At 37.2% G+C, this 22538-nt stretch overlaps 1 protein-coding gene across 3 annotated transcripts in view; it reads left to right on the forward strand.

Annotated features, from left to right (window-relative positions):
* The window catches only part of FAM184B (family with sequence similarity 184 member B), a 38387-nt gene that overhangs the window by 13279 nt on the left and 2570 nt on the right, over positions 1–22538 (forward strand). For 2 of the 3 annotated variants that reach the window (XM_021395928.1, XM_021395929.1), the window contains exons 4-12: positions 31–795; positions 5325–5435; positions 13331–13543; positions 14784–14937; positions 15901–16013; positions 16425–16609; positions 20888–21005; positions 21170–21274; positions 21874–22079. In XM_021395928.1, coding sequence (XP_021251603.1) covers positions 31–795; positions 5325–5435; positions 13331–13543; positions 14784–14937; positions 15901–16013; positions 16425–16609; positions 20888–21005; positions 21170–21274; positions 21874–22079 — 1970 coding nt within the window. The remainder of the gene's footprint in view (positions 1–30; positions 796–5324; positions 5436–13330; positions 13544–14783; positions 14938–15900; positions 16014–16424; positions 16610–20887; positions 21006–21169; positions 21275–21873; positions 22080–22538) is intronic. The other variant, XM_021395931.1, reaches the window with a different exon arrangement.

Here is a 22538-nt window from a genome sequence, read left to right on the forward strand (position 1 = left end):
TAATCTCCTATTGCTTTTCTTCGTCTGTAGGTGATATATGCCCTGAATGCTAAGAATGATGAACATGAAGATAGTATACAGGCTCTGAGAGAAGCTCATGAAGAAGAAGTTCAGCGCATTCTTGCTGAGATGAGGGAAACAATTCTCCAGTACAAAAGCAAAGTTGAAGAAGAACAATTGTTGAGAAAACATATTCAAGCCCTTGAAACTGCAGTGGAACAGCACAAGAGACTAAAGGAGGAAGCTTTGGCAGAGTTAACATTGTGCAAGAAGCAAGTGGAAGAGAGGGAACTAAGAACAGAAGTAAAACAGACACGAATGGCCCTTTCCACCAACACAGTAGATACCAATGCAGACGTTGAAAACAAACTTCTGCATTTAAATCAGGAGACTGATGGACTGCTAAATGAATGCAAACTATCTAGGAGGGAAAATTTAGACAAAAATGGTATTTTAGCTGAAAAATTCAGCATAGAAGGACAAGTTCTAGTAAATGAACTGGAAAACCTGAAGAGTGAGAACCAAGGAGCAATTAAAGAATATACTCAGAAAACAAACCAACTGCAAGCCTCCTGTGAGAGAGGAAAAGAGTCTTTGAAAAAGTCTATGCAGCAATCTATGACAGAAACGAAGAAGAATCATCAGCAAAGAGAAATGGAACAAAGGAATTGCTCAGGGGCTGAGAAAGGTTTTTGGCTGCAGCAGGTAAAGAAACTGGAGGCAGACCTAGAAGAGAAAAGCCAGAAGATAAATGAGAGGAAGAAACATTCCCAGAAGCTGAAAGAAAGAATACAGGTGAGGTACAAGACTGATCCTTGTCTCTGCCTGTGAAAGTGCAAATTATAATTCCTTAAAATTTGGGGAAGGAGGAATCTTTTAAGTATCGTTTTGAGTCAAGTGTTTTGTAAGCATTAGAGCATGCTTGAGACTCAGGACAGAAATGGAAGGTTATAGCGCTGAGAGTTTTAAAGAATGACTTAAGATGATTAATTAGTAAATAATGTTCAGGAGGAATGAAGAATGGAGGCATGAAAACTTATGCATGTGATTTCTGCTTTATAATGTCAGAAACACAGCATTTTAGGAATAAAAAAACTTAAAACACAATAGGAACTGGAAATAAGAAGATGGTGTATTTAGCAATTTGATTTTTACATTCAGTATCAGCTAGATAAAACTGAAATCTTTTCTGATAGACATATACTCAACTCCTGTACACTTCAGATCCTCTAAGACTATGAAATGAGGTTGATTTATGTCCAGCTTAGGATATTGCCTTGAATCTTTAAAGCAGGTGTGTCCAACTCACTGCCTGCCCTCTGCCTCTTGCCATCACGGCCATGGCTGGCAAGCACCTATCTGTCAGCAGTGACTGAACATCGGTGTGCTATTAACCCTATCTGGGATGAAACCAGGACAAGGAATGGGAGCAGTGCAGTGCTAACTCAAGTGATGGCAAATACTGTTATGGATTTGGATACATTAATACACTGACTAAGCACAATCCTTTGAACAGCAAAAAATATGCAGCTGTGCTTTCCATTGTGATGATGGAATTTGATAACAAGTTTCAAGATAACAAAAATAATTTTTTTGCAGTGTATTTGTGTCTCCATTTTCAGTCAGCATAAATATATCACCTGCAAATTTTCAAATGGAATGTACAGGGTTACAACCAGACATTCAACCCAAAAATCTGAACGTGTCTCCCTGCTGGATTTGATAAGCCCTATCTTAGCAGAGAGAAATATCTCTCGCTTCCCAGTCACGTTTTAATCACACGATCACTTTTTGGTAGAATGTATATTTGTGAACAACTATATTCAAGGATGAAGGAAAATTGAAATTTCATCAAAAATCTCATTCATTAACTTTTAGTACAAATTGTCAGGAAAGTAAAGGAATTATGGCCTGTTCCAAGCTCAGGATAATTATAGACATATTTTGGATGGTAACTCTTGACAAGTGTTCACCTTACAATGATGCCTGCTGAGGGGATGGCACCACATTACAAATATTCTGGCAGCAGAGTCAATTTAAGTGCATGGAAGAGAAAAAGACTATTTTAAACAAGCTCTTTTAGTGAAAAATTATTATAATGGAACTGCACTAAAAGCGAGAGATTATTTCAGATGACAAAAAATGAACGCGTGTAATAAACATAGAAGCACAATACACGTTTTAGGATTTTGAAGCTTAAGGGAATATAGCAAGAAATTCTGGGATCAAAAAAATGCAGAGGAAGATCTAAGTGTAGTCAAAGAGAGAAATAGGCTTCAAGAGAAAGAAATCCTGCAAAAAAGCAGGTAAAATGCTCATTAATGTCATTCTGAATTATTTTCCTTCTTAGTCACTCACGTTGGAAATTCCACAAGTTAGTTATGCTATTTGAGATGTAAATGTTGCTTCTGCAGGAGGTTGGGAAGCTGTGTTGAATTCCCAGGGCGAGGCAGCAAATGAAGGAGATGAACTAAAGTATCAAATAGTACAACTGCAGCAAATGACTTCTACCAAACAAAACCAAAGTAAGAGAAGCTCTGAACACATGCAAGAGCTTGATCAGGTGGTTTGCTCTTAAACATTCAAAGGCACAGCATGCAAAAATATACTGAAATCAATGTCATTTTTCTTCCAATGTTTTTTCTGCTTTTGGGTTATTCTGTAGAAACCAGTCTTGTAGGATTCCTAGACCTCTGGCCTCATCCAACGGAACACTGACTCATGTTCATAACTTCAAGTACGAGTTGCTCAGTGGTAGCAAAGAAACTGTTGATATCCTTAAAGTGAAATTGAGCTAGACCAGGATAGCATTCAACTTCTCTAACCAAAAAGTGGAAGAGAACAGGATCCAAGTCAGACTCTCTCTGCTGAGGTTAAACTGCAAGACAGACTTTTAATTTTTTTTAGTAGGGAACAGAGTCTGTTCTGCTGAAAAGCTAAACAGAAATAATACCAGAAATAGAGTCAGTACAATGAGGACTGTTTGTTTCCTGAGAGTTGCTTCTGTACAATGTCTTCCCCTACCGATTGTCCAGACACAAATCTTTTCTGTATGTCTGTTAATGCTAGCATTTTGTAAAATTAGAATTGCTGTTGGAAACAAAAAACAAATCATCTTCTGTACTTTTCCAAAGAACTAATGTTGTCCTTGAGTAAGCCTCCGTACTTGAAAATGAGTCCCACATCCAAAACCAAAGCAAAATAGCAAGAAAAACCCAAACCAACCAGACCTAGGCTGAAGATGAGGCATACAACCCTGAATGGTTATAGTTCAGTATTGTCTGCTAAAATATAGTACTTTTCAACAGAGAATACCCACTGAAATAGAATATTACCTACAAAATGGGTGACGGTCCCCAGAATTCTACCTTGGCTTTGTCAAGTTATATAACTATTGTGATTTATAAACTCTGGAAGCTGTAGCTAATTAAAAAGAAGATATGAATTAAAGACACAAAGAACTTGCATTATAAAGGCAACAATCAATTCCATAAGGAAGAGATTTGTCTGAAGGAATGTCTGTTAAATGGGTTGGAAGATTTGTAATGAAGCATATAAAGGAAATCAAGTTAATCTAAAACTTTAAGCAAGCTGAAAAAAATGCAGAAGGTAGAAGTATTCTATTTATAGATACTCTAATTCATCTGTCTTTAATCTTATTGGTCACAGTGACATCATTTGATTTATCCTCACTGGAGGCACTTTGAATCATAAAATGCAAGGATTTTCTTGCTGTGGTCTTACTGAGAAGGGAAAAAAAAAGAAGAGGGGAAAAAAAAACCATCAAGCTGATGTATTTCTGCAAAAAGCTCCAGAGGCAGGAAGGTGACTTTATCCTTGATGTGACAAACTGCCTTCTTAGCAACACTTAGAATTACATGCTTTTCATGTGACAGCTGGAGTGATTAATGTGAGTTCCCTCTTGAAGAAATATGTACTGTGGGTGTATTCCAATATCTGACTTAAATTTCCATGGGTCTCTGCTGGGAAGTACTCGAATACTTTTATTTAATCAAAATTTTGCATTGTTTAGGCAGAGGAGCTAATTCTTCAAAGTGTTAGTAAATGGATTTGGTGTGGAGGTATTATTAGTGACATGACCACTAGTTACAAAGAAAACAAGTGTGTATGCATGACCTTATTTAAGTTTACTCACAGAGAATGATTGTCTTCTTGTGGATTCAGACAAGTTTCCTGAGCAATACCTTTTCTCAATGTGTTTTAAGTGGCTGGACTTTAATTTTTCTTGTTGGTACATGTTAGCAACAATTGGCTTAAGACATTCTTCATAGAATTCTACTTTCACGAGAAGTGCTCACTGTGATAAATTCTGTTATCTTACCTAGTGGCATGAGTCCTTTGGCTTGAGCAGATTTGCAGTCTGTAATACTTCTGTGCAGTAGGAATACAGATGTGAGCTGAAATCCATTAAAACATACGAAAACGTGTATAGTTTTAAGCATGCGCAGTGATGCTCACACCTCAGTGCATGTCTAAACAGTGTGCCAAACTAGAGTGTAAACTAAGGACAAATTTATTCTCCATCTCCTACTGTATTTTGTGTGATGTGTTTGTCAGGGATCTTCTTAGACAAAAAAATAAATGTGTGTATTAGAGCAGTTTGTAGAATTGAACAATCAGACTGGCCAAGTGTTCCGTAGACCTCTGTTGCTGTTGTTCAGTTTTCTTAGTTTTAATGGTGCTGTACCTTCCCAAGTTTGACATCTCTTTGAGAATAATCAAAACTCTTGCAGATGACTTCTGAAGTCATAAAAGATGTGCTGCTGCTGTCACTTAATGCTATGTTTTATAGTCTCTTCTAGATTTTGGAGACTAGAAATTGTTAAGAGCTCTTCAGAAAAATTAATTTCTATAAAACTGCTGAACTCCATACATTTATGCAGTGCCACTTCTCATAAAGGAATATGGGAGAGTAAATTATTTTATCTAATTGTGAGTGTTCACATATGATCAGTATGTGAAGATAGTGTTTCAAGGAACATAGTTGCATGATCAAGTGTAAGTATAAAAGGATTTTGTCTATTACATACAGTATTGTTTTATGAGAATGGGTTTGTACAAGGTATACTTAGAATGATGCTAGGCTGAAGCTCTTCACGCAAGTCAGATCAAACTTAAATGCTGATCATTTCATAATATAGTAAAAAAAAAAAATAGCATACGAGTAGACATTTATTACCAGGAGGTAATAAATATTATTAATATTATTGCTTATAATCATCTTGTCTTAGAGTGTCACAGAGAGTTACTGAGGAAATCTTGAGCAAATTGTGTACTCTCTTCTTTTTGTTTTTGGACTTTAGGAACTCCAGACACAGCTAGAGGAATTTAAAAGAAAGTCTGAGTGTGAAATAAAGCAACTAGAGAAAGAAAAAGAAGCCCTAACTGGGAAACTTCAAAACTCTTCGCTTGAGGTAAGCTAGATTTAAATGTAAATTAGTAATAAAAGGGCTCTTCAAGATTCTTGATTACATATGTGACAGGTTGCCCAGAGATGTGATTGGTACCCTGTTCACTGCAGAGAAGTTGAGCTGGATGACCTTAACGGGTCCCTTCCAACTCAAATGATTCTACAATTCTGTGTAATCATATTTGCTGTCACTGTCATTTGAGAAAATATGTAAGGTAGAAATAACAAAAATTACTGCTCCTCAGTGTCTATGAAGATTTTGACATGCCTATTTATTTTAATAAATTTCATAATATACCATTCTTTGGTGTTACACTATGGCTTTATGCTAAGGAATATGGCTCTGTGTTGGATGGTGACTTTGGCTGTTTGCCTACGTATGGGACTATGTGGATTCAGAATCTTCCTTTCTGTTTGTTGTTTGTGTGTGTGAAGACATGTAAAAGGGATTTCTTGTTTGCTTCCTTAAGCAAGAAAATTGAATGGTAAAAAGATTGAACAGATCATTGTTTTTGCTCTGCCTGCCTGATAAGTAGCTGATGGGGTGACTGAAGCAGGTTAGAGCATGCAGTAGTTTATATATAAGCAATTATTTATGTGTCTATGTTCTCAAGATCGATCAAAAATGAAGCGGAGAAAGCACTGTGACTCCAAAGGAATTTTGAGGATTACATGACTATGTACTATTCCCTGTTCCAGTTACATCTAAGTCGCAATAGAAATCTGCTAACATGGATTAACCTGGAAATAAGTACCTGAGATGTTTCAGTATTAGATTATCCACCTGTATGTATAGTTAGTTGCAGACCAAGCATTGCAAGTTTTCCCAGACTAATACACCTGCCAAAATATTTGTACAATAAAGTGTTGTGATTTGAAAAGACATGCCTGCAGGTTGGATAATTTTCTGTAAAAACGAAGCAGAACCCCTGCAAGGCAATTACTTAACTAGGTAAAGAGTACATCTTAAATTTCATACAACCTGTGAATATACATTTGCTGCCTCTCAGGTGTTCCCTCAAAGTTTTATTCAGTTCTCTTAGGCAAATGTTATCTGCTCTAATATCTTATGCTCAGGATATTTCATGTTCTCATGTGAAGGATTCACCTGTGAACATTTTGGTACTTTTTTCTCATGGATAAGCTATAAAAGTGACTGCTCTAAGAGAACTGAAATTTCCATCCTAGTGAAAAGTTCTGAAGTTTTGTTGACATTCAGTGCTACATTTTTCTATCCCCAGTGCATCATTGCACTTGTTGTCATTTTTGGCAATGAAATGGTTTGTGGTTGTCTATTGTTGGATATTAGGAGGAAGTTTTTCACTCAGAGGGTGGTGACAGGCTGGAACAGGTTGCCCAGGGAGGTTGTGGATGCCCTGTCCCTGGAGGCATTCAAGGCCAGGCTGGACGTGGCTCTGGGCAGCCTGGTCTAGTGGTTGACGACCCTGAACGCAGCAGGGGGGTTGAAACTCAATGATCTTTGAGGTCCTTTTCAACCCAGGCCATTCTATGATTCTGGGAGATCATAGGTAGATGCACGTGCTTTGATTATGAGAACTTTTTTTCTTTTTCCTGACAGTCTGGGTTTTAAGAAGCTAAAATTTTACCAAAGAAAATCAGAATATTCCCAAATACACAACGTTCCATTTAGTTTAAAGTAATGGACAGCAACAGGAATTAGGTAGCTGACACTATTGAACTGGTGAATTAGAGATAACCACTGTTGTTGTGACCAACTGGCTGTAATTTCCGTCACTTTGTATCTTCACTGCTTCTACGCAATTTCACCTCCAGCAAGTTCAGTAGGATCTTGCATAGTAACAGCTCAGCAAGAGATGGAACCCTAGATTTTTCTCAGCTGGCTTTTGTAATTTCCAAGTGGCTATAATAAGACCTTTTCCAGTGTTCAAAAACAGAGAAAGAACAGATAACATCTTGCTTAGGCCACCAGTGAGTCTGTGTCTCCCACCTGCCTTCACTTTCCCCTTCCATTTGTACTGCTTGCTGTGGTACATTTCCGCGATTGCAGCATGTGTTGTGGTCATTTACTGTATAACATCTGCTTTTCTTCCACTCACCTGTGATAGTTCTGAATGAAGTGTGGTCCTTTCTTTTTTATTTCACTTGTAATGCAGATCTACATGTTCTGGTATCAAACAGTTGCATTCTGACATTCTATCCATTACTTGGTGTTACAAATACAGAATATAAATGTAGTTCTTAATGTCCTAAAACTTCTGGTTAAGTCATGATTTTAGGTCTTATTACACATCTGCATGCCACTGTTTTCTACAGTGTTCTTCACTGAGAGAATTTCAGGTCAATCCAACTTGTGTTGGCCTATCCAGGGTGACTTCCTTGCGTTTAACACAACATACAGGTTCTTAGAAATGTCATCTTTGTTCTTTTCTAGATTTCCCCTAAGGAAAAAAAAAAATCCTGGTCTATTCAAAGCCAAAAACTTATCGTGATATTCTGGCATATGTAGTGCCTGAAAGTTGTACTGATTTTGAGGTATAAGGGGAAGAGATGGATACTGTCCAACCTGATAATATTGCATATGTTTATGCGTATATATTCCAATGGAAGGTCTCAAAGAAATCAGAAGGCTTATTTCTTGAAGTAACTACTGATCAGGTTTTGCTGATGCAAAAAAGTAAAGCAGTGAGACATCAAATTACTTCTCTTGAAGTCACCCATTCAGGCCAGAAAAGCAGGAGAGGAAGCCCGTTTCCTATCTGCTAGTCCTATGATACTGTGAGGTCATAGTAGGTGCCAGGGGTACTGAGAAAATATTGTTGCCTAAATACATAGATAAGGCAAGTAAAATTGTGTATATCATATTGTATGTTACATTCACAACATCATGTAAGTATGAAGAGATGCACTGAGTTGTTTTTTAGTGTATCTTGGAATCTGACAGTGAGGTGAAAATGGAAATGGTTCCTCTGAAGCAAAAAAAATCTGCATTGTTGTTGGTATCATTTCTGAACCAATTACAGGTATTGCCTCTACGCAATTGAAATTACTTCACCAGAGAAGTGGTTTCAACTTACGGTACTTTACTTCTATAGATACTTGAGTATTCACAGCCAAGAAACAACTGTTTACAATATCACATTATGTTTCACTGAGGGCATAATTCCCAGCTGGGAACTTTGCAGTGGCTCAGCCCAGAGCTTCCGCCTCAGAGACTAGGCAATGTGCTGTTACTAATCCGGTTCTAACCTGGATGCTATTTCACATCTAAAAATAGCTTTCTTAGCAGCATAAGGCATATTTTTGGTTGGGCTGACATAGCTAGAGCACTGTGCAGAGTAGACGGAATCATGATAATTAGTTTTCTCTGGGGACACGCTTCAAAACTGCAGTATTTCTATATTACTGATTCTTTTTTTTCTGGATAAGTAAGCCAGATTTGCACCTATTTGGTGCCTCGGAAGGAAAGATATGAAGTCCTGTGTGGATCGAATGCTAATTAATTGGAGTCCTCCAGTCCCTTACTTTTGCACTACAGGATCTGTTCAACAACTGTAAAGAGACTATTCTGAAATTTCGAGGTACATAAAATAGAAGGACAGGACTCACCAGAACCTTGCTGGCAGGCTTGTGAGTACCACCAAATAATCATAGCGGCCATAGTGGTGTGCCTGTTGTACTTGCACCTGTCCCTCCAGTCAGGAATTGCCGTAAACTTTGGAAGGTGGTTAACGGTGAACTTAACTGAAGTAAATGTGAAATAAGCCTTAAGACAGCAATAAAATAGCATTTTGTTATTTTGTTGTTGCTTCTACTGTGTTACTGTTTTGATGTAATAGCACCATAGTATGAATAAAACTGAGTAGCATTTGGGTGCCTTATTTTGACTCTCTGAACAAACTCTCAAATGTGGTGACTCTTCTATTATACATCAAAAGACAGTTTTAAGTCTTTCATATGAATTCTTACTCTAGCAATGTATTGAGATCTTTCTACTTAAAAGATACCGTAAGTCAAAATATTCTCTCTGATTCCAACTTTAGATCTTGTCTTTGAGATTTCATGCTTAGATGCAACAAATACAAAAAGGAGAGAGCTGATAGGAGCTAGGCTTCAAATATTCGTAGTGCTTGGAGGCACAGAATTGAAATAATCAAAGAAGTCAAAGGGCAAGCGAACTGTGATGACATGCACAGCCATATGTTTGCCCAGTATTTTTGCCTTTGGCTATTAGACTCTGAGAGGTGCTTCTTCAAGAGAATCAAGAAGCACAGTAATTATGGTTATAAAAGAATTAAAATTGAAAGTCTTCTGAAATATTTCAAAACGTATCTATCTTTTATTAATAGTTGATAATTTTTTCTTTGCTTGGAAGACAGTGGGAGGCAAAAGGAGATGTCATTTCATTAAATCTTCTGATTTACAATTTACTTTTTTTGAAAATCATAAATGTTGCAGCAGCTCTGGAAATGAAGGTATGGTTGGCAAGTGAGTCTGGTATCTGCTTGTTCTTGGAGTACATCCAGCCCACTGATAGGTCTCATGTAGATACGTTGAAGACAATGTTTTTCACTAAGAGTAATATTAATCAATTATTCTTCACTTGTTTGTTCAGACAGCTAGTTGTCTTTGTGTTCAGTTGAATGTCACAAGGGAAAATGCCGAGAAACAACTGTAAGATTAGTTAGCATAAATTCACAGTCTGGGGCAGCAGAAGCTAGATGTTTTTTTCAAATTTGCCAATTCAAAACTACTTGGTATGAAATTAAATATACCAAGTTGGTTTGAATCTGTTTGGGAGATGGTAGAACTCTTATTTTCTGGCACTTAAAAAAGAACGAGATAAAAGACATGATTCACGTTGCACTTGGTGAAGGAATGTTTGTTTTCTTATCTACCAACCTAGCGTTCCCATGAAGTGTGGGAGAGCTGGCCATCATGGTTTTCTTTTTTCCCATCTGCCAGCTTTCTCTCCATTTAAAGAGTTCCCTTGTTCACTGGGTTGGATACTGCTGTCACATGTTGCCACTTCTTCATTGGTGTGTTAAGTTGTCATTGGACAATGTAGGCTTCCATCTCTTGTGTAAGTGTCCCAGTTGCTTTCAGTGTACATGCACGTGCTCTCTCGCCCTTGTTTTTTTTCTGTGCCTCCATACTTGCTTTCTCTCTTACACACACAGCAGAACCAACTCTGATGTCTCTTCTTCCCTTGTGTGCTGTGAATAAAGTCATTTGTTTCCCTGTAAGTGATGAAATAATTTATTTTTAAGTTTGCAAGATGTTGAATTCAGTCTGAAGGAAATGCATTTTAATTTTTCATTTTGACACATACAATCAAACATTTCCTTTGGACTGATTCAACTGGAAGTTTTACTGATTGCTTGTTTTTTTTCCCACCAAGAAGTAAAAAGCTTCCTAAGTTTGTCAAAGAGTTTTTTTAACAAGATTCAGCTCTGCTTGCAGACTTCTATCATGTGTAAATTACAGGTACTGCTGTAGATCTCAGAACATGTGAAATACCAGTGATAAGCTAAGGAACTTTGGAGTTCAAAGATAGCACAGTCCCATCTGATAAAGGATATCCATGTGAACCATAATGCTGGTATGCCTCTTTGTGAGCAGACTGTTGGAGGCAGTTCAGAGGGAACAATTTCAAGATCAGTGATGATCAGTAATGGCCACCACCAATTAACTGGAAAAAGAGACATGACTTTGATTTGAAGCAAAGAGCAAACTTATTTAAATAGAAGTAACACAGTAAACTGACTTGTGTACAGAACTGCAGTTGCACAGCCATAACCATACTCAAAAAAAAAAAAATGGAACAGCGACTCTCTTGTAGCTGTTTTGCAGCATTTCGAGCCTTCCCAGCTCTGTTATATAGATCTCACTGTTCTGTGCTGGGAACCTGTGTGAAAAATACAGGCTTCAAGAGTTACTTGAATAGGGGCTGCAATCTGTCTGGGAATGGAGAAGGGCCTCAAGGGAGGCAAAGAGAATATATCCTTTGGAGAAAAGAAGTTGGCTTGCTCAGCTGACATGAGAAAGAAAAGAGCTGTAAAGTGGAGGGAATACATTTAGCTATCATGAGAAAGTAGTCCTAGGATTGGGGGAAATATGGCATAGCTTGTTATCCCCTCTCTTTGGACAGTGCAATGCTGCCTGTGGTCAAGAAGTTAATGAGAAGTAGGGGCTTTTTTGCACTACATGTCTCCTGTTCTTGTGCATAACACAAAACACGCTGGAACACACTGTGAGAATGAATTGTGACTGATGTAGGTGCTTTAGCCCACTTAGTAAATCTTCATCCAGCTTTTGTGATGCTGCATTAGAAGGGACCATGACTGTGTAGCTGAACTTACCAACAACTGTTTAACTAGCTAAAGTGCTTCCTCAACTAGCAATCTGTTTGCAATTTACATGGGGGGAAGAAAGTCAAGGCAACACTGAAGAAGAGAAAAAGAATGTGTATTAATATAGAAGCAAGAATATGAAGGAGCCACAGGTTAGAAGCTATATCTAATTGTAGATGTGTTACATAATTTGTATCATTTAAATAATATGAGCATCGTATGATTTATTATTTGAATCATAGGAAATTGTGAGGAAGCAAACTTCTCCCTCTCGCAGTTTCATTTCAGTTTCTCTGAGTTTGGAAAGCACAAGTATATGTCCTGTTTCATGTTTTATGTACTCTCTCACATGCTTCCAAAAAGAGAAGGGATATAAGGTTTGCAGGAGGCATGGCGAAGTGAGAAAGCAGACTTGGAAGCTTAAGATACAGCAGCAAAAATGCTAATTGACATTAGTAGGTACGCGTTTTCCTTTTATGCAAAAGGAAGTTTTTCAGAACTTCACGGTTAAGATGTTCACAAAATTAGGAAGAATGGCAAATACAAATTGCTGCTGAATGTTTAAAAACATACTGAATAGAGAAGAGAGCAGACTCATTCCTCTCTTCCCACTAAAAAATACCAAATCCATGTTATTCTTATAAAGAGAACTCTGCTTTTGTGTCTGCTACTATAGACATGTCTACTGTATTTAGTAATTAAGTTAGGAAAGGAAGGAAAATAGCAATCTGAGGTGTGATATGCAGAATTCCTGTTTACATTAGTTCACGTCTACTACATTAGAAATGGACTCTGCAGAGTTACATCTCAAGGCTGACAATAAGCTCAGTCTTAAGCCTGCTTCCAGATTTGTGCCCCAGCTGTACCAGTTGGACTATGGACTATATATGCAAGATGAAGATGATTTGAAAACAAACAATTTAAGAAAATCACTTGATGGGCAAAAGACAGTGTATGCAAAAGGTATGTCATTGTTTCACCAGATTCTCTTAGAAGGGGTATCTGCCTCCCAAAAGAACTTAAAGAAGTGTTGTATTTTTCTTGCTTCTAATGCTTCGAGATGTTCTTCAGAAGGAGCTGTTCTACTTTGGCTTTTTTAAGTACTCATTAAAGCTGCACAAATCACTTGTTTTTTATTTGTTGATCAAATTAAAAAGCAATGAAAGGCTGAAGAAAAATTCAAGAGTGTCTTTAAATCATTAGTTTTAATAATTAATGTTTTATTTGAGGTGTTTTTGTCATTTTAAATAAGTTAAATTTCTAAATGAAATGCTTCAAATGAAGAATTCAAAGTTTCCTACTTAAAAATGTCACCGTGGGAAAAAAAAGCTTTGGAAATTAATCTGTGAATATTTTCAGTTGAGTAAAACCATTCTGAATTACTGTATTAGCTATCCAGAAAAAATGACTTAGCTCCATTCTTCACTGAAACAAAGTTCTCATTGCATGAAACAAGCATCTTGTTTTTTTTTCATGGAGCGACACAGGATCATGGAATTTACTCAAATTTACATAATTCTTCTCCACTGTGAATGTAGCCATTAACCTTTTTGTGCTTTTCTGGTAGGTGGCTCAGCTGAAGCAAATATTAGACCAACAAGCAGATAATTTCAGGGAGTCGCTGAAGAAACACAATCTACAGTCCAGCAAAGAAAAGGAGAAGCTTTTGCAGGATCTTCAAAGCACCATTAAAGAAAACCAGAATGTTAAACTGCAGTTGGAGGCATCGCATCAAAAAGTCTTAAAAATGTTGGAGAAAAACAAAAAACAGGAACTCAAGGTCAGTTTATGAGATACTAGTTAAAAAACAAATGTGTGGGCTAAACTATTTTAGCAACCCTTAAGTATCAGCTCGGCTATTACCTGTTATCTTAACTAGATGGTGCCATTGTGGCACATAATGAATTATGCTGTGCTTTTGAAACTTGTTATCTTAAGGTTTGGTTTTTGGTGGTGGTGGTGTTGTTTTCATTTTAACTTTTCTGCTGAGATTGCAGCATGAATGAAATTATTTCCATAAAGTAATGTACCCTAGACTATAGTTAGGCTAGGATAAATGCAAACTCTTCTAGCTCTGCTCTGTTTCAGGAATACAAGGGAATTTGTAAGGGTTTTATTAACAGGACTCACTTTTATTGTTTTTCATCCATTATTCATTTATACATAAATAGTATAAAAGAAGTATAGTATGCATGTATAATGGTGTGTATTGGCTTAGATGCTTTCAAGAAATGAATTCTATAAGTAGATAACGAAAGCTTCTGAAGGTTCAAGGGGATTTATTTCAGCGACAAAATGTTAATGCAGTACAATGAGGTACTGAAGGAAGTAGCTGTTCAAGTGAAAAAAAGCTTTAAAAATCTATATGCAATTGTGGCATGGAGTTAGCATGTCTCTCTTTTATATTACACACATTAGGGAAAACCTCTTAAAATGTATTTGGTAAAACCACCCTAAAAATGATATAATGTCTTGTTTATGTATTCAGAATAAAATCCCAGCTTTATCAAACCATGCTGAAGGCAGTAGCTGGTAGAAATGGAACTGGTGATAGGAGCTTGTTTTCAGAGCCACAGCAGAACAACTATTCCAGCATTGTGTCAGCCACACTTCCAGTGGTGATGGGAAGTTCTGTCCAAGAAAGAGTAAATGAAAGATAGAAGCCTTTGTCTTGACACAGTGTAATAAGAGAAGGTATACAGGTCAAATCTGGGACTTTGTATGCTGAATGGCAAAACATTTTTCTAGTGCCAAATAAGCATGTCAGTGTTATTATTTCATGATGTACAACAAATCTAATGGAAGGTATTGTGATAATTTATCTTGTCCCTATTAAGTTTTCTTTTTCGTCTTCTGGTCGCATTTATTCTTATGTTGATGAAGTATCATGTAAAGTGATGATGAAAATAGAAAAGTTCGGCAGTGAAAGACCAGATTCATCCAGGTATTACAAGTAAACCAGCAGGGCGATAAATAGGCTCCAACTACTTTGTTTTTTTTGGGGGGTGCTTTGCTTACAGGAAGCAGAAGAGCGCTTGAAAAAGGAATTTAATGAGACTTTCAAGATCCAACATCAGTCTCATAGGCTGGAAATGCAAACCTTGGAAGAGAGAGCAAAGAAAGAATTACAGGATGAACTTGAGCAGATACAGAAGCAGCAAACTCTGTTGCTAGGTATAATGCCTTATGGCATACACAGCTCCTACTGCTTGATGATATGCTGAGAAGTGCTGCCATTCATCCCATTCATTTTCCTTCCCATTTTCTGGATCATCTCCTTTCCCGTACCCTACACTTCCAACAATACACACTTAACCTTTGTTTGTTAACCTCACTCTGCTGTCAGCAGCTTGTATACAACATACAAGTGTGCATTAACAGATATATTAAATAGGAATATTGTAGCTAGTATATATGTTTCCTCTTTTTTCTATGTGGAGAGTTATTACATGTGATTCAAGTCTTTCTGTTGAGTTCGGCAGTGGAGATCTGTGGCTCCATATGCATTGTCTATTCAGTTTAGAAAGTTCCTGAATAGTTCAGATCTAAACAGAACACTGCAGTATGAGAACATGTAGTATCTCCGGGACTGAACTCAGGTTATTAAAGCTCATTTATAAAATGCTTTTTAACTAAAGAAAGAAATAATTTAAAAGTACTTCAAGTATAAAAAGGATCTGTTTTTGCTTTTTTTCAGTCATTCAAATTTATCAGAAAGATTTGTTGCTCTCTAAAGTTACTATATTCAATAGATAATTTGTGTTCTGCTTCTTCAAGTAAAATTTGAAGAATGAGAGAAGCAAACATCTTTCTCCTTGTACTTGATCCATCCTGAAACTTGTACACAGTCTACAAAATAGCAGTACATGACAGATCTGCTTATTTAAATGTTGCATTTCGATAACGCAGACAGAGCTCTCAGCCTGCATTAATGCCTTTTATAAACCAGCAGTGGACTTTGCGATTAAGCTCAGGAGTGCTGCAGTTAAGTCAAGGTTAGAAGAAGCAATAACAGTAATTTAGTCTGAAGAACAGCTGACACCTTACTTCTGTGATTCCAATGCTGAGTTGTTGCAGTTGTAGCTCTGCATTTTTGTACTATTTACTACTAATTATCATCTCTCTGGTTGTTATTAGGATCTCTAAGGGTGGAAATTTCTGAGCAACAGACATCATGCACTAATCTCAAAAAACAAATAGAAGAGCTCCAAATAGAGCTGAGGAGTGTGAGGACCTTGAAGAAGCAACAGGCGAGAACCCACTTCCTATTTCATTATCTTATTGTATTTTCTGAAAGCAGTAGTATCACTTTTCTCTCTCCAAGCATAATAAAAGTCTCTTGCAGAAGTACAGTCAGTTTCCTTTCTTCATGTCACACTTAAAAATATTAACCTTGTTTATCCTAACCTATGGGCGGACTTTTTTCCATTTAAAGATCTGAATCTTCAATACGTGTAAATGAATGAATGTTACCAAAAATATATATTTTATGGGGAATGCAATGCATGTTTGGGAAAATGTGATCACAGATTTTGTCAAGTACATAGAATTTCATAGAATTGATAAATCAGTTTGTTCAAGATCAGTGCACACGGATCCGGTGAGATTTTCAGGCTAAATAGTAAGGGGCTATGAGTAATTAATTTTTGTATTTTTCTTAGGAAGGAAGTAGCCAGAGCCAGATCAGATCTCTTCACGATGAACTGGAAAAGTGCCAGACTGAAATTTCTGAGCTTAAGAAAGAGAACTTACTTTTGAAGGACGCAATGGAACTACTCAGTACTGAGTTGGAGACACAGAAGCAAGAAGCTGCACAGCTTCAGGATAAGGAGAGACAACACAAAAGGTTTACCTTAAATTCATACTTCAGACTGCTATTGAGAGAGTCTGTTATTGAAGCTAGCATTCGAGACGTTCGAACTGTGATGTCAAAATTTCTCCTTTTCTAAAGTGCTAAATTTATTTGTAGATGCTGGGAGTTTTGCAAAAGCAGTAATATCATATTCTTTTTTTCCAACCAAACTAAAAGGACTTGAAGTTACTGTTCAGTTGTACACCACAGAGAAATTTGTCCAGTGTGGCCCCACTGGAGTGACCAGAGAAAAACTGCATAACGTTGACTGTATTTGAAAAGGATTGGAAACAATAAGCCCCAAAGTCATTCAAAACCTATTAAAAAAATGCAGAATTCTCTGAGAATAAATGTTAGGGTTTTTTTAAACCCATTCTCATCAGCTGAAACCAGTGGGTTGCTGACTCTATAGGGATCACTTGAGAATGCCATATGTACACCATGAGACTCTGCTGTGGCTGTAGCCGCCACATTTGCCCTGAAAGGTGAGGGCAGTCGTAGCAGATACTGACAGAGCCTCTGCACTCACAGAAGCCTGGGTCTGTAATATACTGTCAAGGCACAGAAGGGCAAGCTGACTCGTCGTCTTGCTTGTCTTTGTAGAAGCTTGACTGCGTCCTGAGGCGCAGGCTCAGAGCATGCATTGTGTTGCAGTAGTAGCAGTGTCCCCATATCTTCACAGCAAACTGGAGTACTTACTTTTTACATGGGAGACAAGTTATCCAGTGCATTTCTATGGCCATCGAATCCTTTGAAGTTTCTGGGTCATAATATTTAACACATTCTCTTTGCAAGACCTGGTACATGAGTACTTTTCAGTTCATTTCTGCAGTTGTGTAGAATGTATGCTCCTGACTACTCCAGCTGTACATATAAAAAGATTTCTGAAGAGTATTTCCTTAAAAGGAGCTTTTAAATTATGTGCTTCATAGTCTAGAGAAATGCACTCAAGGGATGTCTCTCTGCAGGCTGTCAGAGTGGCCAGAGTAATTCTATTGCTGTCTACCAGTCAGTGGATATTTAAAGAATGAGAAAGGAAGTTTTTTCCTTTGCACTCTTTGGAGAGATACTTGAAAGAGACTTTCATTTTAAGCTTTTGAAATGAGATCAACAGAAAGAAATGCAACCAGAGTTTCATCAGTGCCCTCCAGCTACCTTGGAGGAATTGAGAGCTTCTGTTCATGAAGAGAAGAATTAGTCACATGTCAGTGATGAGGTCTAAAAAGGCCTCAAATGGTAAAGCTGCTGGGCTGGAGAATAATCTTTATGGGGTGTAGCTCTGCTGCAGTAAACAGAAGCAGCATTAATGGAAATTATGTAAGGAGAAATTCTTCAAATAAGAGGAGAAAATCAAAGAGCTCAAATGGTCCTAGGCATCTGATACAGGCTGCTCTGAGATTAACCAATAGAAAATGTGGAACATTAGCCTGCAGGTCTTGTTTTGCTTTTGCAGGGCCAATAATTTGGGTAAGGTGATAGTTAAATTGGTGAGTGCATAAAAATAACAGCTTTTTACTGTAACCTTAACAACAGTGACCTTATCTAAGTTATAATTTAACAGCAGAAACAACTATATATAGTTGTTTTTTCCGTTTAAAGATCTGAATCTTCAACACAAGTAAATGAATGAATGTTACCAAAAATATGTTTTTGGTATGTTGTATACATCAACAACACAACTATATACAGTTGTTTCTGCTCATTGTGGCTTTTTATCTGCATGTGCCAAATCTTGTAACCAAGTATTTAAAATTGACATTGCTACTGTTGCCAAGGAAGTGTAGCCAGTAATCTACTTGAAGTAATATTTTCTGTTCTCCAGAGCTGTGAGAATTCCACCTCAGGGACAGAAACGTTCTGTAAGGATTAGGATCAGAACAGTCGAAGGTTTTTTTGTTTTGTTTTTTTTTTTATGGGAAGAGAAAACAAATCCCTAAATGAAAAAGTTTCTCTAATGTATAACAAAACATTAGCAAACAAACTGGTTGGACTGGATGATCTTGCAGGTCTTTTCCAACCTAGCTAATTCTACGAAAAGGCAGTGAGATAATGTGATTCTTCAATAAATGTCTTTTGGTTTGGGGGTTGGCATCAAAGAGCAATGTTATGGCTGGGCTTGAAAAAGTATCAGGCGTTTTTTGTTTTTCAATTGATGGTGCTAATGAAATAACAGTATCTTTCGAAATATATTGTCTGATAAAGATAAACATTGTAAAGGCGTTTCTGTAAAGTTTCTTGCATTCATGTTTGTTTTAGTTTATGTTTAGAATGGTGGTAGGCATTATTAACCATTTCTAATTGGGTGCTATGATGGGATGAAGTATAGCATCAAAGCCTCATCTTAAAATCTCAGAGACTCCAAATTAATTTTGCTAAAATGAATTCCTATAATATTTTATTGTCACATTTGAGCATTAGGATTGATGTATAAACCAACCATAGTCAGAAAGCCAACAGTATCGTACAAAAAAACCTTCCACTTCCCGAAGGCTGAAGAACAAGTGCTTCTTCTCCCAAATAACTTGTCTCTTTCTCACTGTTAGAGTGGTTCAGCATCAGACTGCAAGTGATGTGATGAAGTCAGACCAGTAAGCAGAAGCACCAGAGCGGTGTTGTTAGCTGTCTTTCTGGTCACTAAAAGACCTGAAAACTGCATGCTTTCATCAGTGATAATAAACTAGTACTAAAACATGAGAATTCAGACGTATTTTAATACTAATGAAAGGCTACTGGTAGTAGACCTCAAAATGAAACATAAAAAAGAACTGGACATACTAAAACAAGATCACTGGAAGGAAATCAAAACCGTTACCTGATTTCAGCAGCACTCGGGCACATCTCTAAGCAAAGAGTTTCTCCTTAGAAGCTGGTTATGCCATTTAAATAAGCTGCAACTCATACTGGCAATGAGTTCTGTTTTTAATTATTCCTACTGTATATATATATATATATTTAAATTACTTATGGGTAGAGTATGATGAGCACTGAAATAGAAGTGTAGAGGTATTTCCTTTACAAACACAAAACTACAGATACATTGTAATAAACTGAATACTGTTTAAAGGAAACCACTATGCAGTTTTACAATAATAAATTAAACCCTGTGCTTAGCATCTTACAATTTTATGATGTATAAAATCATCTTTGTCACAGATGCTACCAGAGGCCTTGAGCCATTGTCTTGTACTTAATTTTGTTCAGCACAGCAGCACCCTTGAGATTAACCTCTTGCTCATTCTCACTCCATCGCAAATTTCTCAGGATATTCTCAAACTGCAGCCCCCACTATATCATGTAAATAGATGCATTTTGCAGCCTTCTTTGGAAGTAAGTAGTTCTGCGGTTCTTCAGGCTGTACACGAGAGGCCTCCCACAAATAGTCTTTGTTTTTGACCTTGTCATTTACTTGAATCTCAGCTGTGCAGCTTAACTCCAGCAGGGAGACCTACTTGCAAGTAGGCAGGTCTTTGAACATTTATATGTTCATGCCTAAACTCTGAGATACACTAAATCAAAAGCGTAATATTGGGGTCTTTTTGTACTCTCAAAAATTTTTCTTCTCACAAAAAAAGGGGAGTGGTTTGTATTCTGTAATTAACTTCACTGTATGGCAGATGAAGTTGATGGCACTCAGTTTCCTGAGCAGCAAAATTCATAAACTTGGCTGATGAAATAATTAGTTGGTTTTTTCATGGGTTAATCAAACATATGTTTCCACACCATCTTTAAGGTGTAAATTCTGTTTTGAATCTTCTTCCTTGATTAAAGCATTTAAAGAGCAGAAATCACACTACAAGCTTTGCCTTAGAGGGTTCACTAAAGCAGCAGACCATCCCAACCCTTCTCTTAATGGAAATTATAGGAAGTTTGTATTTCTGAGACCTCAGTCAAATATGGCTGGAATTAGCCTGTAGATTCTAAAATTATTGGGTCAGAAAGAGATCAAGTAGATGGATACAGATATGACTAGATAGAGCAATACAGATTTTTCTCATTAGTAAACTAGACAAGCAGTATGATGTGCAAGCTTAATTAGTATTTTACTGGGCCTAGATTTTACGCTGGGTAGGGCAATTTGGTTTGGAACTCCACAGCATTCTGTAGGTACATATAATCTGCATACAGATGCCCATTTTTAAAAGTGCTGTTCTATTGAAGAGTCCTTATTATGTCCCTGTATTTTAGTCTTGGAATTTAAACTACAGCTCAGGTATCTCTTGAACCTGGCCTAAGGAAAAATTTTTGTTGGTCTGCATTCTTTCTTTGGCATAGACTTAAACAATTAGAAGAAAACACAAGAAAACCAGAGTCCAGACCAGAAGATCTACACCTTATAAGCTGCCTGCAAGATAAACTAAGTGAGAGAGAAGAAATTATTAAGCAGCTGGTGGTAAGATGTCTTTTTACATGTACATATGTGTTTTGGCATCTGTTCAAAGGCACTGTTCAGTGTTTCACATATTGCTTCAGATTGATACTTTCTCTCTGCTCTGCAATTCTTTGACATAAATATGTTTACACACCAAAGAGACACACACGTTTCTTTTCCATCAGGAAGGAAGAAAATTTCAGCATTCGCTTTTAGCCAACGCTGAATCTTACAGAAATCGATCTTTCTCTTTCACCCCTAATCCAGGATGTTTGACTCCTTCTATGAAGGTAAGATTGGTAATTCAATTAAAATTATGGATCATGATGTTTTGCTTTTACTTGAATCATACAAATAATGAGGACAGTAAAGGTCCTGTTAATTTTCTATGGTAATGCTATTCAGCAGAATTCTTTCCAGTAGGCCAACCTGTAAACAGGTTCTGAGTAAAACATAAACTCAGCAGAAGTGCATGGGTACGAGTTCTTAAGCGAATGCAAAGCAGCAGACCCTCAAGCAGCTCAGTCTTCCACTGGGTTAAGCACAGCCACCAATTGCAGGTAATTGGAAGTTATTTTGATATTGGTATGTATCAAGAAAGATTATGAATAGGGTTTGTGCTACTCTCAATTTATTCGTGGTCAGCACATAAACGAGCTCTGGGTATATCTAAAACCTCAAAGTCAAATACACAAGTTGTTTTAATCAGACTACCTAACCCCATGGATGCTCACAGCATACCCTGAAAAGAGAGTGTATTCTAAATTGGAGAAAGATGTGAAACTTCATTTTTGGGTGCTCCTCCCAAATTATGTAGGAATTAAGTATTGTTTTTATACTACAAAGTGTGAAAAATGTGTGTGATGCAGTTTTCTCTTATGATAATAAGCAGCAGAAGAGACCAGTTGAGGTGCCCAGTCGTGTTGTCAGTGTACCAAATTTAGCTTCCTACGCAAAGAGCTTTTTGAGTGGTGACTTGAGATCAAAAAGAAGTGCTCCTCAAATAACAAAATCGGCAAGCTTAGACCGGAGTCCTGGATGCCTCAGAGTGGGCTCTCCAACTGCACAGACCTCAGACAGCAGCACTGCCACAAGGTATTTGTCTATTTTGATGTGATTTCAAAGAATTTCAGTGAATTTGTATTCTGAATCTTGTAGACGTTCAAGCACATTATGCTTCTGGAAATAAACAGCGATGCAAGATTCCTGTCCTGGTAGTGAATTCCATGTGATCAGTTTTCTTCAGATAGATCCAGAACTTAACTGCAAACGTAGACTCTACTAAAAGCCCAGCAGAGCTTATCATTGCAAGCCTGCCAGATACAAAGGGAGAAGCACTGTAAATATTGGAGTGTGGTTAATAATGAACATGGCTGTTTAAAACTTTGAGTGCCTATCAGTAATTCTGTTAAAGATGTGTTTCTTCCTTTTGTATCCTTGTTTTGCACCTGGTTGATGACGAACTTTTATTTTAGGAGACATTTGAATGAACCTAGGCTAATCATCTGGCAAAGGGTTTAGAGACTTAAAAACTAATAATACTAATAAAACTAT

This window comes from Numida meleagris, chromosome 4 (genome assembly GCF_002078875.1).
Source record: "Numida meleagris isolate 19003 breed g44 Domestic line chromosome 4, NumMel1.0, whole genome shotgun sequence".
In the NCBI taxonomy this organism is placed as follows: domain Eukaryota; kingdom Metazoa; phylum Chordata; class Aves; order Galliformes; family Numididae; genus Numida; species Numida meleagris.